Raw genomic sequence first — 19,848 nt, 5'->3', positions numbered from 1 at the left:
TGAAGTGAAGTTTCCACAGTCTGTGTTGATTTGGGGAGCCATGTCATCTGCTGGTGTTGGTCCACTGTGCTTCATTAAGTCCAGGGTCAACGCAGCCGTCTACCAGGAGATTTTGGAGCACTTCATGCTTCCTTCTGCAGACGAGCTCTATGGGGATGCTAACTTAATTTTCCAGCAGGACTTGGCACCTGTCCGCACTGCCAAAAGCACCAAAACCTGGTTCAATGACCGTGGGATTACTGTGCATGATTGGCCAGCAAACTCGCCTGACCTGAACCCCATAGAGGATCTATGGGGCATTGCCAAGAGAAAGATGAGAGACATGAGACCGAACAATGCAGAAGAGCTGAAGGCCGCTATTGAAGCATCCTGGTCTTCCATAAAACCTCAGCAGTGCCACAGGCTGATAGCTTCCATGCCACGCCACATTGAGGCAGTAATTGCTGCAAAAGGGGCCCAAGCCAAGTACAAGCATGCTTATACTTTTCAGAGGTCCGATATTGTTCTATGTACAATCCTTGTTTTATTGATTGCATGTAATATTCTAATTTTCTGAGATTGGGGATTTGGGGTTTTCATGAGCTGTAAGCCATAATCATCACAATTATGACAAATCACAGCTTGAACTATCTTGCTTTGCATGTAATGAGTATCTCATATATTAGTTTCACCTTTTAAGTTGCATTAGTGAAATAAATGAACTTTTGCACGATATTCTAATTATTCGAGTTTCACCTGTATGTATGTGTCCATCGTGTCTTACTAGTGCGTAGTAATTAAAGTGGAACTTTACACATATCTTTAAAATAACAACAAAGGCACCTTTAGAAATGTTTAGTACTGACAATCTACAAACACATACTTCTAGATAATTGCAGGCTTTGTATTCTTTCAGCAGCCTTGTGGGGACCTCGCGGTGGCTGTTTACAGCGTCAATCGCACATCCCCATCTCCTTCTCGCACCCGCCCGGCCCTGCACAGCCTCCTGAGATGCCAGGCACAGCCCTGGTGAGATGCTGGACACAGCCCTGGTGAGATGCCGCACACAGCCCCGGTCAGACCCCGCACAGCCTTCTGAGACCCTGCACAGCCCTATGAGCAACACAGAGTATCTTGCTTCATATTCTGCATTGCTGGAATTTGTAGTCCTCTCTAGCTGGTGGTATTCTGCATTGTTGTATAATGTATTGCTGATATTTGTAGTACTCTCTAGCTGGTGGTATTCTGCATTGCTGTATTTCTGGAATTTGTAGTCCCCCTACAGCTTGGAGTTAGTGGCAGAAATACCAGGGTAGCAGCAGTCACATATGCGACTTGACCCTGCTGCTCCACTGCTGTCCTAAAATCATTAATCTGTATTGGTTTACAAAAAAACTGTCAGGTGACACTGAAAAATCATGACAGTGAAACTGAATCGGTAATTGGTATCGGAGAGTACTTGAGGAAAAGTATCTGTACACGTACTCGGTCTTGAAATAAATGGTATCAGTGCATCCCTACTGAAAAGGTTATGTGCATCACCCAGAAAAGACAAGTAGGTAATCTAGAAAAAGAACCAACGTACCAAAGCATGATATTTATCACAATGCTTTTGAAGTGACTTAAGCTGGTTTTACATAGAGGTTTCCCAAATCGATTATTTTTGACCCTAGTGACACAAAAAATCTAAGAAGCAGAATGGAATAAAAAAAAAAGAAAAAAAAATTCTAAACAGTGAATGCGATTGAAAATCGATTGTAAATTTAACCTAAACTCTGAACACCATTAGTCAAGTCTCTGATAGTGTTATCAAATGTTCCGATGATACTTGTGGTACGAACATTCGTATGAAATTCTGTGTATACCCAGCTTGAGCAACTGAATAATTCAACCAAATAGTGTCCACAGTTCTTAGGTGGGCCAGTCTGGCCCAGTTTACATCTACAGTATATAACTGTATACTTGCACCTGTCTGTTCTCACTATTTGTTTAGGATAACAGACAAATGTGGAAAGTTTGTAAATACATATACCAGTAAATCTGACTTTGCCTATTGCTCTTTTCTAGCCTAGTACTTTATGTATACACTATATTGCCAAAAGTATTGGGACACCCCTCCAAAAAATTCATTCATAATTCATTCATCAATAATTCATAATTGATTCAGGTGTTCCAATCACCTCCAGGGCCACAGGTTCACAATACTGAACATCAAGCACCTAGGCATGCAGACTGCTTCTACAAACATTTGTGAAAGAATGGGTCGCCATCAGGGGCTCAGTGAATTCAAGCGTGGTTTCCCTTGCTACTAAATATTCAACTGTTAGTGGTATTATAACAAAGTGGAAGCAAACGGGAACAGCAACTCAGCCACGAAGTGGTAGGCAAGGTAAAATGACAGAGTGGGGTCAGTGCGCAGAAGTCGCCAACTGTATGCAGAGTCAATAGCTACAGACCTCCAAACTTCTTGTGGCCTCCAGGTTGGCACAACAACAGTGCGGAGAGAGCTTCATGGAATGGGTTTCCATGGCTGAGCCGCTGCATCCAAGCCTTACATCACAAAGTGACTCTAGAGAAGTGGAGTGATGAATCACACTTCTCTGTCTGGCAATGGGATGAATTAGAGCGGAGACAGGGAGCCAGGCCTTCTCGTCCAACATCAGTACCTGACCTCACAAATGCGCTTCTGGAAGAATGGTCAAACTTTCCCATAGACACACTCCTAAACCTTGTGGACAGCCTTCCTAGAAGAGCTGAAGCTGTTCTAGCTGCAAAGGGTGGGCCAACCCAATATTGAACCACTGGGATGCCATTAAAGTTCATGTGCATGAAAATGCAGGCGCCCCAATACTTTTGGCACTATAGTGTAGGTTACAAATATGTATCATACTCAGTTGATATGCTCCACATTTCAATAGACAAATAACAGAACAAATTATTCCAGAGTCATATTTGCAAAACCAAATGCTGTACTATACAACCATCTCCCAGTGTAAAAACAAAATAATCACACGCGTACAAATAAGATTAAGTAATTTATTCAGCACTTAGACGTTATTTTAAAATTTGTGTTTGTTTTCAGGACAGTACAGATGCATTGCTCTCCCTGGGAAGCAATTAATTTAAATTGTACAAACACACAGCATACAGGATCCAATAGAGAAACCCAATTTCTATACCCACTGTACAACTCCCTTAATTTCTACATATTGTGAGACTCTGATAGCTTGTTGGTATTTTAATATTTTATGTTTACACAAACAAATGTTGTTACATTTGACATTTCTTTAATTTTTTTTCAAGCATAGTAATAAGTATATTAATCAATCAACTGTCAGTTAAACTACATGCAGTTACTGGCCTGTGAAAAGTCAATATTTATTTTTTCCCCTGAATAGTAATTCATCTCATCTAGATAATGCCATTTTTTACACATCTGACACTTATATTTCTCAATACATTGAATGAAACAGTAAATTGGATTAATGACGAGAGTGTTTTATCATTCATTAGAGAGTCACAAAAGTTCAAATGTACCACAGATCCCATGAGGGAAAAATTATTATACCATTAAGCAATTTTAAATAATAAAGAAAAAATTACAGGATACAGTAGCCTCTACAAAGTAAATAATTCCATGGGAACTTATTTAATACTGCCAGTGCTGCTGTTGGTCCGATTACCTGCCATTTAGTTTACATGATAACAAGGTTCCTTTTTTCAAGATTGTATTCTAGTTATATTAAGGGGAAACAGCCAGACCTGCTGAAAGAATCTGAGAACTAAATACATAAATCTAGTACAGAATTAGTAGTAAAAATGATTAAAAGTAGATTATGATTAAACAAAATGCATGTATCTTCATAAAAAGGTCTTTAGACCAATTGTCACAGGACATCAAACTTGGAAAAGTGTAACACAATCCTGAACTATTTTGTTCTCAGCTGCTCCAAATCCTATTTTTATTTTAAACACAAACTTGGTAAAATGTGTCAGTCTTCCTTACCAATCCATACATGCAAAAAAGAGACCTGGCTTTTAAAATATTACTACTATAATTTTGTTTCCTTGACACAAGTCATAATGAAGGTACTGATATATATCCAGTTTTGGTCTGAAACCAATCTCTGGAAGGCGATCCTGTAACTATATTATGTTGTATTCCCTTGGAGAAAAAAATATATATATTACTATCTGCTATTAATGAAAATAAAAACTCTGAGCCCGTTTCTGATTTAAACAACCTTGAGAAAAAAAAAAGGCATTGTAGAAAGGTAATCAATTAGGTGGCACATTTAGTAGTTTGCTCTAGCCGATTCTTTTCCATCATTAGTTGGCTTGGTTAGCAGAACCAAGCTTGAACCAACATGTCTTTTCATGACTAAGATCCAAATCTCGGAGTTCAATAGTGACTTCTCCAAGCAAGATGTTCTCCCAAAATCCTTCCTCACTAAGCACAGACAGCCAAATCTCACGCTGCTGAAGATCTCCTTTAGGAATACGGTCATAAACCAGCTGTTTAAAGAAGATTAGAAGACGAGATGAAACCGGTAAAAAGTAAATGAAATACATTCCTGAAGGCAACCATAGGGCACTAAGTAGTATCAATGACCTGGATTTGTAAAGCATATACAATTTGTATCCAGAAGTGTGCAATCTTTTTCATTTTTAAATCAAAGTACTTTGGAAACATGAGTTCACAGAACGATTTCTAAGCAGCTCCAATGTACCCTTGCCAAGTTGTTAAGCCAAGAGACCACAAGAAAGTTCTAGTGGTGCCATTGTATATGTGGTGTCTCCATGGGCAAGTAAAAGAATGCAATTTATGATACCTGTACATGCTTCATCAAAAGAATATGAGCCATCTGTGATAGTAAGACAGGTCCTTTAGCAAAATACTATACCCAATATTTTTTTAATCACATATACTAATTGCATAATTATATTAAATGATCCTTTATTTTACTGCACAGTATTCAAAACGAACTGACCCCTTTCTTAAAATATTGGTTGTCTAGGTATCTTTGACTTCAACACTTTCTGGGTCACCGACATGGAACAAGCATGCAGAATTAGAGCAAAGTCAGAACTCCTGCCCTGCATACTTGTTACAGACCAGTGCCTCAGAATGTCTGTGAAGGTTCTCATTCATCTAGGTCATGGTATATCTGTAAAAAATAAGTCAAGGCAAATGGACTTGCTGTATTTTTCTTTAAGACATTTCACTGGTCATCCAACCAGCTTTCTCAATTCAGAATTGTATTTCTGAATTGAGAAAGCTGGTTGGATGACCAGTGAAATGTCTTAAAGAAAAATACAGCAATTCCAGTTGCCTTGACTTATTTTATTTTTTACAGATAGTGCCTCAGAATGTACGGAAGCCACTTATCAGCAGGACAGCCAGATAACTACTATTTTCAAAAGGAGAAGTCTTGATGACTTCTCCTTTGAAAATAGTAGTTATCTGGCTGTCCTGCTGTATAAACAAGGCGGGGCACTACACATATTTATGTTTCCTTGCAATGATACAATCCATGTTCTCTTGGCTAATTAATAACTGCCTAATTTATATATTACAGAAAAGTTCAATATTTAAACATGTAAATATTCTTCGATAAAAAAAATTAAAACCATAAAGGCTGATTTACAAAATAAAATAAAAAAGAGCAGGGATAAACTGTGATGGTACAACTGCATTGTATATGCAAGCATTCAAAAATGCATTTGTGATCCAGCAACCTATTTCATCTATTTGATCGTACACTGATGTTCAATGCATACGGTGCAATCCTATTTGCGTTTTATGCTTCCTGTTGCTACAAGGTGCGCCAAAGAATGCCTATGCAAAGAAATTTGTAAAAGCAACCTGATATTTAAAAAAGAATGTAACTGGCTTTCCAAGCAATCAAACATGCATGTAAAAAAGGCATATTAAAAACAAAACCGGCATGGTATACTGTTGTATGAAAATGTTAGCATATCTAAGTATATATTATTTGAATTTGTATTCCAAGCACCAACACATGCAGTTTTGAATGCCGACTAGTGCTTCAACTTCTGAGCATATGCAGAAAGAGATTCTTCCATATGCAGCACCATATACCGGGTACAGTTCACTAATACTTGTTAGCAAATAAAGCATTGCACATTTAAAAATGCCAAATTGGCTAAGCCCAAAACATATATATTAATAAATCAGCCCAATGTGAAAGGATCACCAGGTTTTGCCAAGACTATGTCAAAACGTTTCCACCTTGGGTCAACCACCACCAAGTATTGTAATGTGTATGTTTTTAACTATATTTTAAATGAAGATTATCTAAATCCTTTTTTATATACAAATTAATGCTTTAGAAAGTTTGAAGGACATCTAGTGAAATTGTTAGGGGGCACTTTGGGGGACCATGGAATTAAGTTGTATTGTGAAATTCACTTAATATAACAATCCAGATGTTTAAATGAACTGTTAAGCAACAGTGACCTTGTTTTCCCTCTGAGAAATCCATATCAGAGGGTGAGTGCTGGCTTAACAGGCTTTAGAGGTTCTGAGCACAGAGGTGAAAGATTTTTGAAAATATTGTAGCAAATATGGGATTTTTGTTCTTTCTGTTAAATCCTTTTCTGCAGGAGACTGGGCACTAGGACAAAAAAACAAAACAACTGAAGGACAGTCCGAGGGGTTAAAGCAATTCTTCTAACCAACCTGCTCAGTTGTAGCAAGCAGTAAGCATACCACTATGGCAATATGAAACCTAAGATTGGAGGTATCTCTGTCACCTCATATATAAGCCCAAACCCCAGATGGTGATCCATCTGAAAATAGTGGCACTAGAAGCTCCTCTCTTGGAAGCCCCTCTCTTAGGATTTGCTACACGGAACAAACAAGGAAACTGATTTCCTAAACAGAGCCGTAATGTTCAAATAAACTCTTAACAATCTGCACTACAAGTGAACCAGTGATCACCTTTTTTCTGTGGAGAAGTAAAAAGAAGTACGGTAAGTAAAAAGAAAACAGTAAGGATTGATAAATCCAAGATCCCGCTGTCCCCCAGGACCTGGGCTTCAGCAGCCATACCATTAAAGTAAGGGACAGAAGCAGGGTGCAAGACTGGTTCTTAAGACCTGGCCAGACAACAGAACACCTGTGAGCAGACGTATTAGGTCAGCATACCAAGATCTTCTGGGCTACTCTAGGGCCATGAGAATCACTGGGATTTCCTTCATTTTGAGCTGAGGCAGTAGTTTTGGATGTGAGAAGGAACAGGTGGGGAGAACTGCTCCCACGAACTATCAGTGTGTCCACTGCTATGACCAGTGAATCCTGAAACCTGTCCAGCTTCCTTTTCAGAAAGGAGGCTAACAAATCTTCAGCTTATGTTCCCTATGGGAAGCCGATGTCATGGAATACTGCCTGATGAAGGCACCAGGCATTGTCTACTCAAACTCCGCCAACCAATTTTCCACACCGAGAATATGGACCTAGGACAGAGCAAGTACATGCTGTTCTGCCCAGATCTGGATGAGTCCCACCTTCTTGGCTGCTACCAAGATCTTGCCCCTCCCTGGTGGTTGATGTATGCCATCGCTGTGATATTATCCAGACTGGATATCCTGATAGTTGCAGTCCAGTGAAGGAGAGTAAGGAAAATTACTAAAGGTTCAAAGATGTTCATAGAAAGGATTCCTTCCTCCAGTAACCATTTGCTCTATATACTTATGTTAGCCAGCACTCCTGCTTATCCCAGAAGTGTCTGTCATGACTGACTATCTGCTATCTAGGGGGAGAAAGTACCTACACATGGTAAGAGCTTGAGAACCCATGACAGAGATGTCCTGACATGAGAACTCAGTCCAAGGACAGGTTGGATTTGTCCATCGCAAACAGGATGTTTCTTTTAAAGTGTCTCTTGTGAAACTGGGCACCATGAGACTCAGAACTGTTATGCAACTACACAGGGTAGACTGAATCTTTCTTATATTTTCAGGGGCAGGAAAACTCTGACTACCATGTTCAAGAGTGTCACCAAGATAATCCAATATATGTGGTGACCTCTGCACTTTGAAGCATCAACCAAAAGTGATGTTGAAATTAATCTCCAGGTTAAACCAATGACTGTTCTCTCAACAGGAGGTAGAGTATTGAGACTGGTATTATCCTCAAAAGAAGAAGGGCCAACACTTGGTGTTCACTCTGGGAGCAAAACAATAAGCCTAATTGAAAGGCCACAAAGTTATATAGTTACATAGTATTTGGGGTTGAATAAAGACATACGTCCATCAAGTCCAACCCATATAGGTCCACGCATCATCTCATTCTTAGGGATACTGGTATCCCTGGATATTACGGTCCCTCAAGAAATTGTCCAAACGTTTCTTGAACAAATCTACACTCTTGGCTGAAATCACTGCCGATGGCAGTGAGTTCCAGACCTTAACCGCTCTTACTGTAAAGAACCCTCTTCGCCCATTGTGCTGGAATTTTTTCTCCACCAACTTTAGGTGGTGGCCTCTAGTCTTTGTAATGGAGTTAATCTCAAACAGTTTGTTGCTAATGTTGCTGTCACCATTGAACATCTTGTACATGAAAATCATATCCCCCCTTAATCTCCTTAATTCCAGCGTAAACATGTTTAAGGTCAGAAGCCTTGTCTCATAGCTCTGGTCCTCCATTCCCCTAATTAGTTTTGTTGCCCTCCGCTGGACTCTCTCCAGTTCAAGGACATCCCTTCTCAGTACCGGCGACCAAAACTGGACCGCGTACTCCAGATGTGGCCGAACCAACGATCTTTATAGAGGCACAATTATAGACTTGTCCCTGCAATACATCCCCTTCTTAATACAGGACAAAACCCTGCTAGCTTTGTTTACTGCCGCCTGGCACTGCAAGCTACCATTCAGTTTGTGGTCTGCAATGACCCCCAAATCTTTTTCTACTTCTGACTTCCCTAGCAGCATACCCATGATTGTATAGCCTATTTGTTTATTTTTATGTCCAAAGTACATTACTTTGCATTTATCGACATTAAACCTCATCTGCCCACTCCCCTATTTTATTGCCCACTCCCCTATTTTATCCAGGTCCTCCTGCAATGTTATATTGTCACGATCCGTTTCTAGTACCCTCCCTATTTTTGTATCGCCTGCAAACACGGAAACATGGCTATTTATTCCCTCCCCGATGTCATTAATGAATAGGTTGAACAGTATCGGACCCAACATAGATCCTTGAGGCACACCGCCTATATTATCGGTTGAACGATGTGTTTTATCACGTACGTCGAACCCGTTTCCCTCCTGAGTGTATACTGAGGAGAAAAAAATGTTCAGCGCCTCGGCCCTCTCCTTGTCACTTGTGAGTAACTTCCCGTTTTCGTCCACTATGGTGAAGCAGAGAAACAGTTGGTAACCTGAGAAGATATGAACATAATTATATGCCTCCCTGAAGTCTATGGAGGCCAGGAAGTCCTTCTGTTGGAGAGAGGCTAATACAGAGCGTATGGACTCTATCTTGAACTTTCAGGGGTGTGAGAAGGCAGTGAGAGCCTTCACATTTATAATGTAGTCACAACAATGCCTTCTAGAAGGCTTGTTTTGCAGACCAACACTTAAGCCCTAAGGCTCTGAACATTTGCACCAATAATAGGCGGATGAGCAAGCATCCCACATAAAGTGGAGCTCTATGGTCATTGGGTCAATGCAAGAGACAAAGTCTGGATTCACCTCAACAGCCTCCAAACCCCAGCTGATAGACTTAGTCCACTCAACTAAAATTTAAGTGATTAGGGCTGAGACCAAAACTGTCCCTGATACAGAGCCTACTAGAACACAGAGAGGGAGATGGACTCTGGTTTGTTAGTAGGGTCTTATTGAGGCAAGAAATAGGTGGGCCCACCACAGACACAGGCAGAAGACTTTGTAAAAAGTGGATTTCTAAGAAAAACATGACAGCAAAACACTTACTTACTTGGGTGCTTCATAGAGGAAATGATTGAACAGGGGATGGTGTGGATAGACCTTTAGGTTTGAGAGAACCCAACCCTTATACCATGCACGATGTCCAGATGAATCCTTCAACTTAAGCTTGTGTCTGACTGCTTCAGTTACTGTGGAAACCTTTTAATTCTGCTTGAAAAAAATAAATAAAATAGGCAAAAAATGCTTAGGAGGCTGTTTGGACTACCAAAAATCATCACTGCAAGTTGCAGTTTTGACATAGTAGAGGTGACCTGAGTCCCCAATGTGGAGAAGCCGAGAGGTGCTGCTTGGAGTTCGCACAGGAAGTAAAAAATCGAAGTAAAAAGGGTGCAGACTGCACCTGTGGGGCCCCACCCCTCCGAGTGGGAGCAACCAACCTCAGATCAGTGGGGTAATGCAGACAGAATAGCAAAGCAACCAGATTGGGGTTTGTCGAAACTGCTACAAATATAAAATGCAAACTCTGTGGAAGCCAGACACAATCTACAGATTGTGTAAAGATAGGGTAAAGACAAGCAAATGCCACAGCTCTGGACCTTGGGAAGACACTGCTGTGAATCCTGACACCTAAGATAACTGACATTACACATACAGCAGAGCGCTGTGCTGATATGAGTGAAGCCACGCCGAGACATATCTCTGGAGAGTAGTCAAAATGAAGCACTGTGTCCCCCAGCAGATGGTAAAGAAAGTTTGATGAGCTTCTATAGTTTTGAGACTGTGGGATCTGTTTAAAAATTATTTGCTGGCAAACGCAAGTTAATTTTTTACACCAATTTTAACATTTGACTTTCAGCTTTTTTTTCATGCCACATGTGACCAGAGCCGGCACAAGTGTACAAGCAAGTCAAGCGGCTGCTTGAGGGCGCTGGAGGGGGGTCAGAAAGATGGTATCATCCGGCCACCAGACAAACGGCCTTGGATATTAAGAACAATGTTATGGATCTTTATTAGCTGTAGTGTTAGGGCTGCCCCCGCCCCCTGTTCCATGCAGGCTGTGTTGTGGAAATTTTACTAGGATGTGTTTTTAGCGTATTGTAATATTTTGTCAAGATGTCTCTCATTGTCTAGGTTTAAATAGGCACTGGGGTTGAACCATTGGAGTAGATATCTTATGCGTGGCGGAGCAGTGTCTTCTTAGCGAACGTGTGGACGCCAAGCTAGGGCCCCTGCGCATAACACCACAGGTGTCCACCTGCTAACGAGCTCCAGACAGCCATAACAGAAGCCTGGCCAGAATGTCATTGTTCTGAGCTCCCTCAGAGAACAATAGGAGATAACGAGGGATGGTTCTGATAGTCTTTCCCTAACCAGGTCACACAGCATAACGCACTCAAAACATAACTCAACACCAATACACATTTAACTTATAAACTGATCACCATGTCGTCACAGTCTCAGCTTTGGAGCAAGAGACAGTGGTCTCTTGCTCCAAAGCTGCAGGTAGGGGGGAGGGGTGTGTATTTCTCGTTGTAATAAGTAAAGAAAGCTGGCCTTAATCTTCTTCCCTCTGCTTTTCCTAAAGTGTGTCCAGAATAATAAAATTACATTCCTTTCACCCCTGTCCTCTCAACATTCTTTACTCCTCTACTGATCTGTTTCTGACACAATGAACAGCCTCTTAGGCCAGGTTCTCACCTGGGCGATCCGTGCACGGATTTTCGTGCGGTCACGGAATTCCACACCACCGCGGATCGCGCTGACGGTGCCATTATTTTGTAATGGAATCCCAGTTGCCTCAGGCAGATTACGCGGTTTCACACCGCGATACTGCCCGTGCAATCACGCACGATTTCGGTTTTAAAAAACGTGCGATGGCTGGCACCAAAAAAGGTACAGTGATTGCCGCACAGATGAAACCCCATTGAAATCAATGTGGCTGCACACCATCTCGGGCTCGCCGAAGTCTGCACCAGCCCTTATGTATGTGGATTAGCCTCTCTGGGTTGCTCTGCAGCATATGACTATTAACCCCTCACTAATTAGTCTTTAGTGTACTGTATATGCAATTAAAGTAGAACTGAGTTGAGTGAAAATCACTCATCCCCATAATTCAAGCTGACCTGTGACAATGAAACTGCACAGGTCGGCTCTGTAGATCGGGAAGTGAGCGAACGCATGCTGTCGATCACTGACTTCCTGATAATCTCCCTGCAGAGAGTACTACAGTCAACGCTCCCCGCAGCGATTCCACCCCTCCTCTCCTAAGTTCTCCAGCACTGAGTGGAGGAACGGACGGGGAGCGGGTGGACACAGCTGGTTCTGCCTCCTAGATAGGCAGATCCCGCTGTCTATCAGCAAACGGGGTGGATCCAGATAGTATTGTCAGGATCCGTCCCAGCTGCGGCGCTCTCAGTATATATAGGGTTGCCACCTTTTCTTCAAGCCAAACCCGAACACTGTAGCGCCTTGCGGCAATTTTTTGGTAAAGTACACTATGCATGTATTTTGTGATTAAATAACATTGGAGGTAATCACAAAGATGCCAGTGTGCCACAGGTCCCCAGATATGTACTATACAAAGCAGCATCCATATACCTTGTCGCACTCTTTACCGAATATCCCAAAAGTTCCCCCCTCCCCTCCCCCCGCAGCTCCAACGGGACAGGAGACAGCGCTCTGACAGTTCAGAGACTATCGGGCACTGTCTGTATAACACATTAGTACCGGCCCGGATTAACCCCTTAAAACACGTACCTTTAGCCTCACAGACAGCCGCACGCTCTGACTGCCGGGATTGTGCTCACACAGCACAGCAGAAGGTCCTCCTTCACGCATTCCTCTCTAGGACCCAGGGGCTGCCCCTGTCTGCCTGAACTTGTGACATCTCGTGTACGGGGCTACGGTGGCCGGAAAACCGGACACAAGATGCCAAAACCGTACTGTCCGGTTGAAAACCGGACAGGTGGCAACCCTAAGTATATAGCTCCCACTATATTCTGAGCTTTGGGTCATCGGGAGGAGGTTAGTATATGTCCTCTCGTGACCTCTGAAGAGAACTATAGGGGAAAAAAGGTTACCACATAATTCTCTTTTGAATTCACTTAACAGAGCATGTGCATTAACTCCTGTTCTCAGCCCCTGCAACACACAGTGCCTCACTCAAATGCTGCTCTATACACTGCACTTATAATTCAGAAATGTATACGAATATATAAAACACACATAACATAAAACATATAATATAAATATAAAATAAAAGCTTTCTACACTATCAACCACTATTTGCTGATCTCACAGCACACACAAATTCTGCATTTATACCACATTTTATTTAGGAATAATAAATACTTAACTTTTAACAATCAAACACATATTCTCAATTTTATGTATTTCCAATAAGCATACATTTTCTCCTTAACGTTATTACTCACCCTACAGCATACAGTCCCTTAAAAAAAAAAACATAACAATATGACGTTTTGGCCATCATGATGCCACAGTGCATTCCATACTCACTAAACTCTGTTCAAAGAAAAAGTATGGGGCAACTTTTTTTTTTTTTTTTAAATTCAGTTATCTTTATTGACTACATCAAATAAAACAGAATGTATTACGGAACAAGTAGAATCTGAGTAGTCAGACTTCAGGCAAAGAGTTTGTGAACAGTCAAAAGTATACGACATTACAAATATCAAAACTACACGAGGTAGATGGTCTAAACTTCAACATTACCCCCAGTACAAGACGGGGGAACCGTTTGGCAAGAGAACACATGAGGAGGTCATGTACTCTAGACACGCTAAGGCAGATAAGTATGTTTGGGAGTAGCTAGGATAAATCGAACAATGTGATATTTTGCGTCCGTATTATAGAGGACTGCAGTGTTGGACTGCAATCTCCCATGCACACATCCCCTAGGCTATGAGACCAGATACAGAAAAGGAGAAGCAGGGAGGAACAGAGCAGTAAGGACCAGGGTAGGTGGGAGGGGAAGCAGTGAGGGGAGAAAGAGGGGGGTGGGGTCAGGAAGGGAGCGAGGCTCCAGGGCACCCGTCACAGGGGGAAATCAAGTTACCTGCCACAGGATTAGGTGCGGTGCCCAACCGAGAGTTACGTGGTCATGTGCCGGAGATAGCCATCAGATGCACGGAAGCAGACCCACGGTCTCCACGTGGAGTTAAACCGCTCCTCTGTGTTTTTCAGGGAGGCAGTTATATCCTCCATCCTATACGTGTCATTCACCCTGGAGAACCAGAGCTGTATAGGGGGAGGCTGGGGAGACTTCCACAACATGCCCTACATCACCAGATGTATCGTGAGGGAGGATTTGTAGCTGGCCAGGGAACGCCTGGGCATTTGCAGTAGACAGGCGGCCGGTTTGTCATGCAGGTCGACCATGGTCAATGAGCGTACCACCTCGCCCACCGTGTTCCAGAAGCTGCGCAATTTTGTACAGGACCAGAAGATGTGAAGTAGCGTGCCCGGGGAGGAGTCACATCTCCAGCACATAGGAGAAATGGAGGCGTCAAACTTATGCAAAACGGCGGGCACCCTATACCAGCGCGTGAGGAGTTTGTACCCAGCTTCCTGGTAATTATTCGCCAGTGAAGATTTGTGGGCTATAGCTAGCACGTTCGCCCGTTGCTGGGGGGTGAATTCCGTATATGGGTCAGCTTCCCATTTAGCTAGAAAAGGGGGGAGGAAACCCTGAGGGGGAGAGATCAGTAGCCTGTATATTGTAGAGACAGCGTGCCTGGGCGGAGAATTCCCCGTACACAAGTTTTCAAAAGTTGTGCACGGTCTATCCAAGTCCTGTGGGGAGGGTACTGCTTTCAAATAGTGCCCGAGCTGTAGCATGCTCCCGTGGTCCAGAGGGGGATCCGTCAAAGCGCGCAGGGCGGGTCCCAGGAGCCATTGCGAGGCAGAACGAAAATCGAGCATTCTGAATTTGTTTACCCGAAGAAGTCGGAGCAGTCGCTCGTTCTCATATCCTGGACGAAGGTCGGGGTCCCCAAAAACCGGGGTAAGAGGAGATGGGGAGGGGGACAGTTTCTGGCCACCGCAATGGTATTGTGGATCATCATCATCGCTTGATCTCGGGGGGCAAAGGTGAGGCCTCAATGGGAAATCTATATACTCCTTTCTCCATAGCCACCCATTGTTTAGCTTTGCCATGTATACACCAATCCAGGAGTCTGTTCAGCTGGGTAGCCTTGTAATAGGATTGAAAATCAGGGAGGCCCACTCCCCCCATAACTGTGGGAAGGGTTAGGGTACGTCTGCTGATTCGGGGGGAGCCGTCTCCCCAAACGAAGGAGGGGTGGTAGTCAAACCGGAATGGCCTGAAGGAGGTATAGCAGCCTTGGGAGGACCGTCATCTTCAGGGAGTTACATCTGCCAAACCAAGACAGTGTGAAGGTTCTCCAATGGCGAAGGTCCAGCCTAAGCTTGCGAAGGAAGGGGACGAAATTAGCTTCATATAGGTCAGAGAGGTCCAGGGTGATGTGGGTCCCTAAGTACTTAATGGGGGGGAATCTGCATCCGGGGAAGTTTGTCAGTTCAGTCACGCAGGTCAGGGTTCTCGCCGATTCAGTCCTGGCTGGAGGGAAGCAGCCCGTGGTGGAGGCCTGTCCCGACTACTGACAGGGTAAGGGTTCCTCCGCGGAACGGGCAGCAGATCTACAGGAAACTGTAGAGATCGGAGAGCTGGTCTGGGGAGTGTAGGAAGAAGGACCTGTCATTCCGGCGAACAATGAGGTGGAAGGGGTGCCCCCACCGAGCGGATGAGTTCCAGCACTGGTCGCAGGAGTCTGCGCATCCGCAACGTGTGTCTGGACAGATCTGGCATCACCTGGACGCTTGCCCCATCAAAATCCATTGGGCCCTGCGACCATGCCCATCGCAAGATCTCCTCTTTGAGTGCAAAAAAATGCACGCGACAAAGTACATCCCTCGGGGCACCCTCAGTGCCAAGCCTGGGCAGCTGCGCTCGGTGCACCCTGTCGAGCTCCAGGAAGTCCGCAGGAGGTCTGCCCAGGTATTGGTTCAAAATAGCTGTTACCGTCGGCCATAGATCTCTACCCGCCGTCGCTTCGGGGATGTCCTTTCAGCCGCAGGTTGTTCCTGCGGTTGCAATTCTCTAAGTCATCCTGGGTTAGGGACATGGCGGTCATTCGCTGGTTTGACTCAGTTTGACAAGAGCTGTTATTCTGGTCTCAAATCCGGAAGAGGTCGTCTCCAGTGAGCTCACCTTGCTCTCCAGGGAGGACACCTGCTGCTTAACTTCAGCCCGCAGTGCCGCCACTATCTTGGAGGCCATGCAATCCAGGTCCTTCTTCGTCGGCAAGTGTGAGAGAACATCTCTCCAGTCATTGGGAGATCCCCCTGGAGAACTGGCCGGGCTGCGAGAGCCCGCCAATCCCCTGTCAGAGTCTATGCCCGGGAAGCTTCGAGGGTTGGTATGGGGGATGCAGGGGGTCCGGTTTGCGGGCGGGAGGAGCCCGCAGGGCTGTCTGTGACTTACCCTGTGCCTTGAGGGGAGTGGTGGCGGCAGCCGAGGCCGAGGCTCTGGTGGGCCCCATCATGGACTTCGGGCCGGCGGGAGTCAGAGGCAGCAGCGGTGCAACGTAGCGGCGTAAGTCCGGTCCCCGGGAGGTCTCGGGAGTGCTGTCGGGATTGTGGCGGCTTTGCATGCAGGGTAACGGTCAGGTATCGTAGTAAAAGCCGTCTTCTGGCGCTGGCGGACATAGAGCTCAGGGAATCCGCGTGCTCACTCGGCCATGACATGACCACGCCCCCCTGGGGCAACCTTTTTTGGCCATAGTTCTCTTCAGGGTCACAGGGTTGTCCTCTGGTGACCCAAAACTCAGTATATAGTATATAGTGCGCTATTGCCTGCTATATGCTGAGAGCGCAGAGGCGCACCACAGCCGGACAGATCCCGTCAATACTGTAGAGATCCACCCCTAGAGATTACCCTAGATACTGGCTCTAGGGTAAGGCTGCATAGGCAGGCCTCTGAGGACCCTGGGGATGGGATGCACCTTCGCCTTCGCGAAGGTGCATCTCCTTGCACCGGCCCTGCATGTGACAGGCAAATGTGGTCAGCAGTCTAATGTCAAAACAGCTTTAGACCACCAAGTGAGTTTGCTGGTTGCAGTTCTTCATAATGCTAAAACTGAGTTTTATTTATTTCTAAATTATACTAAAACATAAATGCATGTCCTTGCCCCGAAAGAACCAACCCAGCACTCTAGGCATGTTGGCTGGTATAAACATGGCTAGGCAGAAGTGAGCATGCAGCTCCCCTGCTATGTTTATACCAGGCTTTTTACCTTTGGAGGGCTGCTTTATGAAGGGTTGCCTAAAACAAGGAAATCACTCCCAAAGCACCAGTGCCGCTGGAGGGCACAAGGCTCTTCAGCACCATATTTACAAGTATTAGTAACATTAAAAAACATCAAAAGTAGATGGAACCAAGGTAAGTATTTTTTACTACCAAAAAACCCAAATAAGAAAAACCCCATGTGCTACATACTGTGTGTAATACCAAGATCTATAATAGTCAACAAATGTAAAATACATGTGACTTACAATAATTAAATAGCACACATTAAATATATACAGCCTATAAAGTGTTGCCACATACAGTATTTTAAATTGTAATGGCAGATAGCACAACTGTCTGTGTGTATGTAGCTTTTATACATCCAAGCATTTCTACATCCAAGCATATAAATTCATACCATTTCATTATAAGTTGGATTGCATGTTTTCTTTGCAACCTTCGTTTTTCTCTTGGTTGTCTTTTGTGGATCTGGCAACAGATACATCTTTACATAGGGATTTGGCTCGTTGGTGTCTTGAAGAGGCTGCTCAAAAAAGAATATAAAATTGATGCAAAATGAATCAGAGAAAAAAAAGCGAGTAACCATAGAAGTCTGTACCTAGGTGATGTTTTACACGTTAAATACACAGCTTGTAAAAGCTAAAGACCATCAGATTCTGCAAGCATTTACAAAGAATTTAACATGCTTTATGCAACTTGGCTAATGAACTCAAAACAGTTTCCTGCTCCACTGTGAAGTGATGTGTACAGAACCTTAGATAAGGCCTGGCTTCAAGCAGAGAATAAGGGTCACCAAAGTCTTGCTAAATGTTTGTTTAAAGCTACAATCTTTTTTATTAAGCACTCATTTGTAAGCCTGTGTATTTGGTATGTGTATACATGTGTGCATTTATGTAGGTCAATATAATATGGATGTATGGCATATTTCTGATCCATAAGGCTCTTATGGATCCTTACTAAGGGATGCTTAATACAGTTTATTATTAGGTATTTGGGCAGTTATTACTAGTATAATAGGTAAAGTGGTATCCACATGGCTTTTAATATAGAAGAAATGTGTTCCAGGGATGTGGTGCCCTTTTCTGTTTCAATGTTATTATTTTTGTTTTTAGGAGAATAACATTACAACCATTGTTGCCCTCTCAGAGGCTACACCACATTGAATGTATTTTACATAATAATTCGGAGGATGTGAAGAGATAACAGTGGGCAATTAGATATGTTACCTGTACATAGCATTGTGCAATATGCCCCTGGACAGCAGGGCCGGACTGGCCATAGGGCAAACCGGGCACTTGCCCGGTGGGCCGGGCCGAACACAATCAACCTGATTGTGTTCGGCCGGTCCGCTATGCCCGATAGCCGGCTCTGTGCAGAGCAGTGTCTACTGTGTGGTAGCAAGCAGAGCCGGCACTACCACACAGTAGACACTAGGGGGCACTGGTGGGGGAGGCCAGAAAAACACATCCTCCCCCAGCTCTCTCTACTCTTTGCTCTTTCCGGAGCTTGCTGGTGCTGTTCCTGCAGCCCGCACTGTCCCGGTATCGGCATTCATTACATGCTGTCACCTGATCATTAACTTGAATAGGTGGCAGCTGTCACTGGTAAACGCCAGATTAGGGATTTCTGCTGCAGTAAAACGCAAGTTTCTGATGCAGGAATCCCTAATCGCACCTAAACCTACAGATATTAATAGGACCTTATTGTGTGTATATTGGTATCTGTAGTACTTAAACTGGATATAGTTACACTTTATTTAAAAGTATGAAATGTGGCAACCGGCCCCCATGAGAGAAAAAAATGTGTCGAGTGACCCCGAGGCGGAATAGGCGGAGACACGGAAGAGGCAGAGACACTGACGGAGGAGGCGGGAGGCGCCGCCGAAGCTCCAGTCAGGCAGCGAAGAGGACAAGGAGGCCGCGTTCCAAAGAGGTCAGGCCGTGCAAGGTAAGAGGACTGTGCTGGCAGAGCCCAGCATAGATTCTGCACAGCCCACCAAAGAGTCTCAGGTGTGCTGTGCAATACCCTTTGGTGGGCTCTGCAGGATCTGAGGGGGCTCTGCAGTCTGCAAAGCCCACCACAGATCCTGCAGAGCCCCCCTGAGATCCTGCACGGTCTCTGCAGGATCTGTGGGGGGCTTTGCTGGGTCTCAAGGGGACTTTACAGGATCTGCGAGGTCTATGGTGGGCAGAGCCAACCACAATCCTGCACAGCCCCCCGAGACTGCAGGGTCTCAGGGGGCTGTGCAGGATCTGTAAAAATCATCAACCGGGTCCCAGGGGGGATTTGCAGGATCTGTGTCGGGGTCTATGGTGGGCTCTGCATTAGAGTGTAAGCTCCTCTGTACAGAGACCGATGTGACTTCTCTGTACATCACTGTCAGAGCTTCATAAATGTATAATAATAGTGTGTGACTGTTTTGGGAAATTAGAGTGTTAGCTACTTTAGTGCAGAGAATGCCAGGGGGGTTGGGGGGCCGGTGAGATCCGATTCTCTATAGTAATATGTCTGTGAAGGTTCATTCATCCAGGTCAGGGTATATCTGTAAAAAATAAGTCAAGGCAACTGGACTTTCTGTATTTTTCCTGAAGACGTTTCACTGG

The 19,848-nt window shown here is 44.2% G+C and overlaps 1 protein-coding gene across 1 annotated transcript in view; it reads right to left on the bottom strand.

Annotated features, from left to right (window-relative positions):
- Positions 1-4,244: 4,244 nt before the first annotated feature.
- The window catches only part of LOC108801307 (phosphatidylinositol 4-phosphate 3-kinase C2 domain-containing subunit beta-like), a 136,712-nt gene continuing 121,108 nt past the window's right edge, over positions 4,245-19,848 (bottom strand). Inside the window, exons 6-7 of the mRNA XM_018573243.1 lie at positions 17,643-17,768; positions 4,245-4,494 (exon numbers count right to left, since the gene is read on the bottom strand). Coding sequence (XP_018428745.1) covers positions 4,309-4,494; positions 17,643-17,768 — 312 coding nt within the window. The 3' untranslated portion in view covers positions 4,245-4,308. The remainder of the gene's footprint in view (positions 4,495-17,642; positions 17,769-19,848) is intronic.

The sequence above is a fragment of the Nanorana parkeri genome, unplaced genomic scaffold (genome assembly GCF_000935625.1).
Source record: "Nanorana parkeri isolate BGI_ZX_2015 unplaced genomic scaffold, ASM93562v1 scaffold2298, whole genome shotgun sequence".
Lineage (NCBI taxonomy): Eukaryota > Metazoa > Chordata > Amphibia > Anura > Dicroglossidae > Nanorana > Nanorana parkeri.
Note: the sequence above shows the minus strand (reverse complement) of the source record. Positions and strands in the feature narration are given on the sequence as shown.